This window comes from Pteropus vampyrus, unplaced genomic scaffold (genome assembly GCF_000151845.1).
Source record: "Pteropus vampyrus isolate Shadow unplaced genomic scaffold, Pvam_2.0 Scaffold103, whole genome shotgun sequence".
NCBI lineage: Eukaryota > Metazoa > Chordata > Mammalia > Chiroptera > Pteropodidae > Pteropus > Pteropus vampyrus.
Genome location: NW_011888884.1, coordinates 516756 through 526621, shown reverse-complemented (window position 1 = coordinate 526621; position 9866 = coordinate 516756). Strand labels below are relative to the sequence as shown.

General features: G+C 33.8%; 1 protein-coding gene across 6 annotated transcripts in view; it reads left to right on the top strand.

Moving 5' to 3' along the window:
* MUSK (muscle associated receptor tyrosine kinase) overlaps positions 1 to 9866 on the top strand; it is a 91645-nt gene that overhangs the window by 31063 nt on the left and 50716 nt on the right. For 3 of the 6 annotated variants that reach the window (XM_011364929.1, XM_023533456.1, XM_023533455.1), the window contains exon 6: positions 7422 to 7451. The exons of the other annotated variants lie outside the window; for them this stretch is intronic. In XM_011364929.1, coding sequence (XP_011363231.1) covers positions 7422 to 7451 — 30 coding nt within the window. The remainder of the gene's footprint in view (positions 1 to 7421; positions 7452 to 9866) is intronic. 6 annotated transcript variants of the gene reach the window in all.

Genomic DNA, 9866 nt, shown 5'->3' with positions numbered 1-9866 from the left:
TGGCATGTTGTTTTCCTTTTTATAGTGAAAACTGTTTATTTTCTTTTACCTCATTTTCTGTGCTACCTGGCATGTATCTCAGAATCTAATTTGAAGCTTAGTCATAGTATCTGTTACTCTAAACCAACCCAAACTCTCTTTTTCCCTGACACTAATGTGTTATTTCATTTAATTTATTGTCACATCATTGATTATACTCACTTCAAAACTTCCATGGAAAGAAATGGAAATAACAAAGTTGATAGATTAATGGAACTTTTCCTTCAAGGTAGTAGTTCTCAAACATCAATTCAGATCTTATTTAAAGGCATAGCACCAAGATGCATTTTCCAGAGATTCAGAACTAATAGGTCTGTGTTAAGGCCTTTTAACAATTTCCCAAATAATCCTTATGCAGGTAGTCTATGAATCACACTTTGAGAAACATTGACTTAAGGATTTCTACTTGCAATGTCTTTATTCCAGTTGAAGCTTAAAATTTTAAGAAAAAAGTTAGCTTATCCACAATTAGTAAGGTAAATGTTAGGATAGCTTCAAATTTATTCATTTGTTTAGTGCCTACTATATTTCATGTAATAAGGTAACATCTAAAGATACAAAGAAAAATAAGATATGGTTTATTTCTTGAAAAGTTTTCAAACTTAGTGAGGAATATAGACATGCAAGCAAATAATTACAATAATTAAAGTCCAACATATTTGCAATGATAGAAATCTGTGCAGGATATATACACAGGACAGGGGAGATAGTGAGAGGTCAGGGAAAGCTTCAGAGAGGTGAGGTCCAAGAGGGCTTTGATTGATGAATAGCAACCAGCTTATGGTTCAGATCATATCACGCTTTAGGAGAGAAAAATGCAGCTGGATCATACAAACCCAGGCTGACACTCATGCATAATCAGGGAGTAAAAAGACTGGAGAGTTTGGGACAGTGTCTATTAGTGGTATTATAAAAACCAGAAGGAGCTGAGATTTGACTCAACGGCTAACACTGAGATTATACTCTATGGTATCCTTTCTTGGACATCATTTTTAAATGGGGAGTATGTATCCACCCTCTCCTCAGCATGAGAAAATGCAGTTTGGAGGCCTATGGCCCTATTTGGGTATCTGGAATCCCCTCTCAAAGGCCACAGAAATGTTCCCAATCCAAGCCACTTTGAATAACTAAGATACTATGGTGTCACTTAAGATTAAAGTTATGACTGCTGTTTCTTTTCCCAGATAAATAAAAAAATACGTAAAATAAAAATAATTAAAATTTTAAAATCCTGGTTTTTAATAAACTTCAACTTCAGGTATCTTCCTTTTCATGAGAGTGAGTAAACAATATTATTTGGAAGTAAAGTAAGATTTTGATAAATGTTCTATGATTCTATAAGATGTTAATAATATAGGAAGTTGAATGAAGGCTACATGGAAACTCTCTATACTATCTTGCAACTCTTCTGTAAATTTCAGATTATTTCAGAATAAAAACCTTTTAAAATGGTAAACTAAGAAAGTCTTCTGTCCTGGTAATTAAGCAGGTTAGCCATCTCCCTCCATTAAAATCAGAAAATGACTTTAAAAAAAAAAAGAAAGAATGAATGAAAAATGTGAATCAGAACAGAAGTCTAACTTTTTTTATTGGCTTATGGTTAAACTCCTAATATATTTTCAGAATGATTTTAACAAAACTATGCTTAAATAGTTGCTCTATCTAAATCTGAGACCAAAATAAAAACAAGTTAACTCAGGATGACTCTTGTCTGAATTAGTTGGTAAACACTTCATTCTTGTAGTCATTATTCAGCACCCATATTTACAAGCTAGAAAAATATTATTCTCCCAAAGGTCACAGAAATATTCCCAACCCAAGCCACTTGAGAGAATCATGAGGTCACAGAGACAGGCAAACCTTACTTTGAGCGTGGCTGTGAGGGTGTCGTGTATGTTTTCTAAGGGAGCTTGCATTCTGACTCCCTCAGAGATGGAGCCACAGGGGATAAACCTCCTTGAGTATAAATCAGCTTCAAAGAGGACAGAAATGTAAACGGTGGCAGCATACCAGGATCAGGTTTGTTTGCTTTAGCTACCAAGAAGTCAGGAAAGAAAAACCAGGTATTGACTTAGGTCAGTCATTATAAATATTGGGTTTTTCTTTAATAATTAGAAAAAAAAATCAGTTCATAAACCAAATATCACAGAACTGCAATGTGATTACTTTTCAACGACCCTGGGCCTTTTTTTTTTTTTTAAGTAAAAAATAAAAACAGTTAAAATGACTTTTTTTGTAGTTTGTGATGCTTGTCTTCTATCAGGCATCTCTAACTCAACAATGCCTAAAATAGGATGGTAGATAAGACAAATGTAGCCCATTTACAAACAGAGTCAAATAATCTAGTATTAATTAACATCTATGTTTTAGTAACAGGATCTGAAAAATTGATTTCTTTTTCTACAGAGTGATTCCTCTCTTCTCAGATAATTAAGGAATTGATTGAAGCACAATCTTTTAACGCCTACAAAAAGGGTATTCAACATGATCAAATCTGGAATGTAGCCAGCTAACGCAGATTGAAATTAAAAAATAAAATAAAAGTTTAAAAACCCTTTCCTTTAAAGACAGTTGGAGGAATAGCTTTCATGAGTTAGGAAGATAATCTAGAGATAGAAATAGATAGAAAGAAAGAAGGAAAGAAGGATGCAAGGAAGGAAGCAAGGAAGGAAGGAGAGAGAGAGGGAGGGAGGGAAGAAGGGAGGGAGGGAGGGAGAGATAGAGAGAATGAGCTAGAAGACCTGGTTTCAAAATTAGCCTTAAATACTTTCTAGATGTGTGTTAGTTGCCATATTAACTGCTTAATACAAATTGTTTCATTTCATCTTCTCCATGATTCTATGAGTTGGAAGTTGATATCTATGTTTTCTGCATGAAGAAACTGAAGTTCAGAAAAATTAAGCAGTAACCCAGATCAAACAGCAAATAAGCAATAGAGTGAGAATTCAAATCCAGATCTGCCTGCCTAGACTATTGTAAGGGTATTGTGTATAACTGTAAGGAAATTATCTTATTTGATTTTAATTTCTCAATTTCTGAGTATGTCCTTAGAAAAAGCCCTAGAATGGTATTCTTAGAGTACCAGATGGTTACAGATTTCTTTAAGATATTGACTATGAAGAAAATTATAAACAATGCCATCCGATGAAGAGCAAGAAATGTGCTATTTCAGCCTCCATGAGACTTCAACTTTAGGTAGCTAAATTCCTATTATCTTCTTGGCACTCACTTCTACAGTCAAAAGAATGAAAATTGTCCCACAGTTCTGCCCGTTTTCTGCTTTGATATTCTTTCTCTCCACAAGGTCTACATGACCAGTATAATTTTATTAAATGTATTCTTTGTATTTCTTTCAGAAAACCTTGATGACTTTCCCTTCTCCTGTATACATTTTCCCACTAAATTTCTTCTCCAATCAACTAATACAGTGAATTGAGTAGAAAAAACTTATTTTATCTTTCTTAGAACCATATCATACTCTCTCTTTCTTACTCACACTCATGTTCAAAATTGGGGAGACAAGAGCAAGTATAAAATCATGAAATTCATGATTTGCAATGACCCAGCTGTATTATTATATGGCTGCAAATAAAAACTTATGCAAATTTATATTCATAGAAGTAGAGAATTTAGAGTCTTGCATTCTTTAAATCTATGAGACTCTATGTGTATTTTACTTTCAGTTCCAGATAAGTTCAAATAAGAGTGTAAATAAGATAAGAGATTCATAAGTAGGCAATCAGGATGGTGAACTGAGGCTAGCAAGCTTGGAAAAATATTTGATAAATTTTTTGTTCTCCAGTGGATACAAGCAGGAACTAAGTCTTATGGGTAGTAATTAATTATAAGGAGACTGGTTTCATTTTGATTTAGAGCATATTCTTTTAAAAAATTACAAAACAATTGTTTAAAATGGGTTGTTGTGATAGTACTAAGTTCTCTATAAATCAAAATGTCCAAGGAAATGATGAATATAGTATTTAATTTGGATGTTGATTATAACTCAGATTATTCCAAAGAGAGAAGTTTCTGATTCCCTCTTCTAAATGTTCTACTGAACAATCCCAAGAAAGCAGAGAGGGAAAATGCATCACTAATCTAACTTTTTTTTTTTCCTAAGAGATTGTGCTGAATTAAGGGGGCGAAAAAAACACAACAGAAGTAAAGTATGGTGTGCTGCCTCTCCCCCACTCGCCAGAGGAGATTACAAATCAGTTTGGGAGACAAGACCACAAATGCATGACACATAAAGCAGTTAAATGAGAATTTAGCAATCGAATGGTAATAAAGACCATGAAGTGGAAAATTTAAAAATTGATAAGTGATATAGCAGTAAGTTCAGAAGTCAAGAGGGATCATAGTAGTCTAGGCAAGAAGAATATATGGAAAAACCAGGGCTACGTTTTGATCTCGAAATGACAATCTCATACACTGAATGAGGGTACTCAAGCTTAAATAGATGTTGCAGATTATGCTTGCATTATTCTCGCTAACTTAAAGTAACCACAATTGTGTGTGAATGTGTGTACTTGTGTGTGTATATTAATACATAAGCATATATAAATATGTATGCATAGACATGTGTATTTGCATTTATGCATGGAAAGGAATTTTGAGAGTCTATATATGAAAATGTAATTTCTGGTAAAATTTCTAAGCCTCATCCTGGGAAAATGGCACATCTTAGACATTCTTTCAGCTCTTCAATTGGTCGTATATATCTGGAGGAAATGGGTGTATTCTTTCAAAACTTTGCACTTCTTTGAATTCCAAACAAATCAAGCAAAATGAACAATAGTTACAACAATAACAACAAAGTGAAAAATAGCGAAAGAAAATCAGCATTGTCCTCAGAGTATACTTTGAGTACAGCCCAGTAAAATAAAGATGCCTGAAGCAAAATTGAAAAGAATTTACCTGCACTTGCTCCAGTACCTTAAAAAGAGTAATGTAAGAGTGAAAATGATGAGTGATATGATTCTCAAAATTTACTGAGGCCCTTCAACGTCAGGAGAATGAAACTTTTGAGATATTGCAGCCAGGGAATAAGACACTTCCTGTAAGAGTCCTATGCCCATTTCAGCCATTTGAAATAGTAACTTTGCTGTTGAAAATATACAGATTTTCTTCAAGCACAACTGTGCTGACGAACCAGAAAGATATGCCCAACTCAAAGACATTCAAAAGCAGTTTTTCAGGCCTAATCTCGTCCAACCACGGACTTTCGTTCATTTCTTATGATTAAGGTCTGTGTTACAGAGAATCTCTGCAGTTTTTAAGTGTCCCGATGACCAGTTATAACTATGGGAAAAAACTTATATTTCTAATACTAATGCTTTACTAGATACTGTCAGAGATGTTGTAAAAAACAATTGCTTTATTTAAAGCTACATTTGACAGATAACCTCTTCATCAGCTTTTAATCATAAATATATTCCATTTAGGAGTATCAACAAAAGAACTCTAAACCTATAGGAAAGTCTTATAAGTTTGTTTGAGCCAAATTTTTGAGCATGTGCCCAGATGCAAGATCTCAATGGACTGAGAAAACGCTCTGGAGAATGGCAGTTTTTTATTTCTTTTCTTGCATTTAGAATCAAAAGAGAACACATTAAGGAAGATACATGAAAACCATTGGTGGTGGATTAAGGAGATAAGAGAAAGCAAAGTGGGGAAGTCTCTAGGACTGGATAAAAAGCAAAATGAAGAAATACATATTTCTTTTACATTGCTGGTTACAGGACAGTTTTAAAAATGAACATTTACAGTAGATAGTATTCAGGGAACAAGATAACAATGAGGGGTTCTGTAGTCTCATGCTCTGGTGGTCTTGTTTTCTGGTGCCTGCATTTGAGGGGTCTAGAAAGAAAATTACTCTGACATTTCAAAGATATGTTATCCTGGATACATAAGAACTGTGGATAGGACTCGCTTAAGGTAAAGACTGACCTTTGCTAAGGAAGCTGTAGGCCTAGGATGTGACCACCCACCACAGCCTGCCCAGTTAGGAATTTATAATCAGATCATCCTGTGTGGTTACTTTTGGTCGCTGAGCTTGGTCAGGTTTATTACATAGCCCCTTTTTTTGTTCATAGAAGTTTTAAGTAGTCTTTGACCTTGATACTTAAAATAAAAATGTGCCACTGACTTGGTTGGTAGAGGTAGGAAAATTTCAGAGACAATGAAGCCTAAATGGGAAATCATAAATTCACTTAAATTTAAGAGGATTGGGTGTTAAGTGTAAAAATGAGGCCTTCTCACTAGGATGTTGAGTCGAACAGGTGACTTGAAGACTGAAAATTTCTGGCTCTGCACCTGCAACAAATCTGTGAGTCTCAGATTCTTTGTCTGAAAAATGGGCTGAATAATATCAGTTATAGTCAATCACAGGGATGTGGTCAGGGTTAAATGAGATAATGTATGATGTGTGAAAATGAGATAATGTATGATGTGTGAAAATATCCTTAATCTGTGAAGAACTATGCATATGTCTTCTTATCATTAAAAGTAGTTAACAATAGCATTGCTATTTCATACTTATAAACATGTTGCAGTTAGCTTACCACTAATTTCAAGAAAAGTCTAAATTGATGTGAACAAATTAACCTTCCCTACCCCCAAAAATAGAGCTCTATGTGGGACCTACATCTGACATACTTGTATTAAACACTTTGGAACAATTAACTGTTGTCTCTTCTAGGATTTTTAAAAAATTTATAAATTCTCAATTCTGTATACCCAACTTAGACGTTTTTACACTTTTCTTTGTAGCTTGCTTTACTGGTACTTTCCTAGAAGATGACAGTTTGTTTTTCTCTGTCCCTAAGCAGCCTCTGGGAGTTGAAACAGAGGAGAGACTCTCTGTTGGTGACAGGCTCTGTTCTGCAGAAAACCCCTAATCCTCTGTTACCACAACATGAGTCTATTGCCATAGAAATGATAGCTGAGATCCCAGATTCAACATCACTGACTTCACAGCAAGGCCTTGTAAGAGGAGAAGCCAAGCTAACAAGGCAAAACACAATTTATAAGACTGGTAGGCAGTCTGTTGCCTTGAAAGAAAGGGCAATTGTCAACATTAAAACAAAAATGCATGAATAAGCTATGTTGTTGGGTATGCTGTAGTTTATTTTTCTGTGTAGTACTTACTGTCTGACTCAAAGTAATAATTTGAAATTTTATGTCATCTAATAGTGTGCTTTTAAAAGGTCTATAGTTTCCTTTGATTGCATTTGGGTTTTTGGGTTTTTTTTTTTTTATAAGAAACAAGCAGATTCTAATTAATCCTGTTGCACAACTGATATTCAAGATTTTCCTTTTCGTGATGTGTTGTTGTTGTTTGTGTGTCTATTGTATTTGTTTGGTCTTGTTTTTATTAATAGAAGAAAGTGAACCTGAGCAAGATAACAAAGGTATTTTTTTTTTCTTTCTGCACTGCTTCTTTTTAAATGTATGGTTCTATTCAATTATTTCCACTGAACTTATGAACAATTCTAAGTGCCATTATTTTGTTTAGAATTAACAAATGATGTATGGGGAATATTCAGTCAGCATTTAACAGTGTTATCAGATGGGCTGCTTTGTTCTATAATATACTTATTGACCATCGACTTTTATTAAGAAAAGATTGAGTTGACAGAAATGTTTAAATTTGGTATGCCAACTCTGAAAATGCAAAGTGAAATGACATAAATCTAGGTGAGAATATAAATCTCACCTAGATTGGAAAAGAAAGTTACCTTTTTGACTAAAAGCCTTTTATTTTATTTATTTATTTTTTTTGCAGGGAAGGGTATTACAATATTTGGAGGAATGTAAAAATGTCAAGGTGTCAGATTAGGTTTTTATTGTTATTACTTCAAGAGGACAAGTATTATGCAATTGCTCTAAACCAAACCAAATCAATCACACTTAAATTAATTTTAATTGTACACACATATATATATGGTGGCTAGAAATCAAGTTTGTTTGGGTAAAAAAACCTACTATAGAACAAGAGTTTTCCTTCCAAGAAAGCACCTTCATCCCAATTAAGAGTCGAACTTTGGGCTGTTCTAACCTAAATTTTTATAGTTTTGGATGAAATTCACAAATTCTTATATAATGTAGTTTGGCTCCAGGAATAAACCTTAGGCTATTATTGAAACAGCACCTCTTTATCTTAGGAACTCATATAAGGTATTTCAGATGTTTCCCTATTTCTAAACAGGCTGAATATAGCTAAATTTAGATAAAATCATTTTACTTGCTCCTGTGTGATTTTTTTTTAGTTTAGATTTTGTTTGTGTTTGTTTTCAATTTACCCCTCTCAGTCATTGTTGGTTTAAATCAAGTAAGCTTTAAAATCTCTTTAAGGGAAACTAGAAAACAAGAAAGAAAGAAAAGAACAAGAGAAAATAAAATCCATGCGAGCTCATTGTGTCCTTTGAAATTGTTGCTCAGAAACAGAATTTACAAGGGACTTTAAGTGTTCCTATCATCATATTCCTTTACTAAGAGAAGAGAGGTTATTCATCTCAAGCCAAACTGCTCATTAATTTCAGGACTTAATTTGGATCCCCTGCCCATTAAGCTTTCCCTTCATTACACCACCAGAATCATTTCAGCGTGTATAATATTTCTATCCCCTCGTTACAAATTCAGATTACCTCTTAAAATGATAATTAATAATACAATGTTTTATGTCTTTGATAGTGCTTTGAAAAAATGGAGAGAGAAAAATATAACGTGGTTATACTATAAAGGACTTTGGAATCACTGGCTGTTTAAGCCCAATTTTGAATACAAGATTCTCAACCTGCAATTAGCACTGTAAACTCATCCAAGAGAAATTAAAAGCCAAACCTCATAAATACTGTGAGAGAAAACACAGGGATAAATAGATGGCCCGTGTCTGTTTTCCACGTTGCAGATGAACAATAGGAAAGCAAGTTGGAAAGAGCTCACAGTGAGTTGGAGAATGATGAATAAGACCATCTATTGAAAGAAGATTGGATAATTTTTTTTCTTTAAAAATCCATATCAAAACAGTTATAAACATTTTCCAGATTACTAATTCCCCTTCTATTAAGCAGATTATTTATGTAACAAAAACACTTAAAAAAAAAAAAACTCTTTTACATTGTCTTTCATGTCAATAAAATGCAAATAAGGATATTCAATGGAAGTTTTACTTGATATGAAACATATCATATTACTTTAAAAATTGATGACCTAGAATATATTTTTAGCTTGTGGCTACCACTAAAATAATGGGAATTTATTATTGAACTATGTCTACGTTTATTATTTCAGATGCGTTATTATTCATGGAGGTTAATCTGGTATTTATTTTTAATTGCATCTGGCTTTATTGTTTTTAATGTTTGATAAATGTGGTAGAATTTCTTTCACTACCTCTTCACCTTTAATGTTTGGAACTGATAACAAATACAGATGGGTATAAAAATATCAGCTTCATTGTTAATAAAACTGGATTGAAAAATAAAGCTTTCTATGCCTTCATCCCCAGATTAGACTAATACAATTTCTGTTTCCTTATTCTGCTTAGCTCCTCCCCACTCTTCTACCTTTCACCCCTAGTTGTAGAATGGAGATGCTCTGGCCTGGGTAACTTAACTATAACACATTAACCTCTTGTTTGTAGGGTAGCTGGGAGAATGATGGCCTAGAGAGAGCTGAGATACTCCTAACATATACAAGTTTTTTCCCCCACTCTCACCAGAGGAGTCACTCATTCATTCATTCAACAAATATTTATGAATGCTTGCCATGCAGGATTCTGGATCTGGATCTCTCTCTCTGTCTCTCTCTCTGTCTCTGTCTCT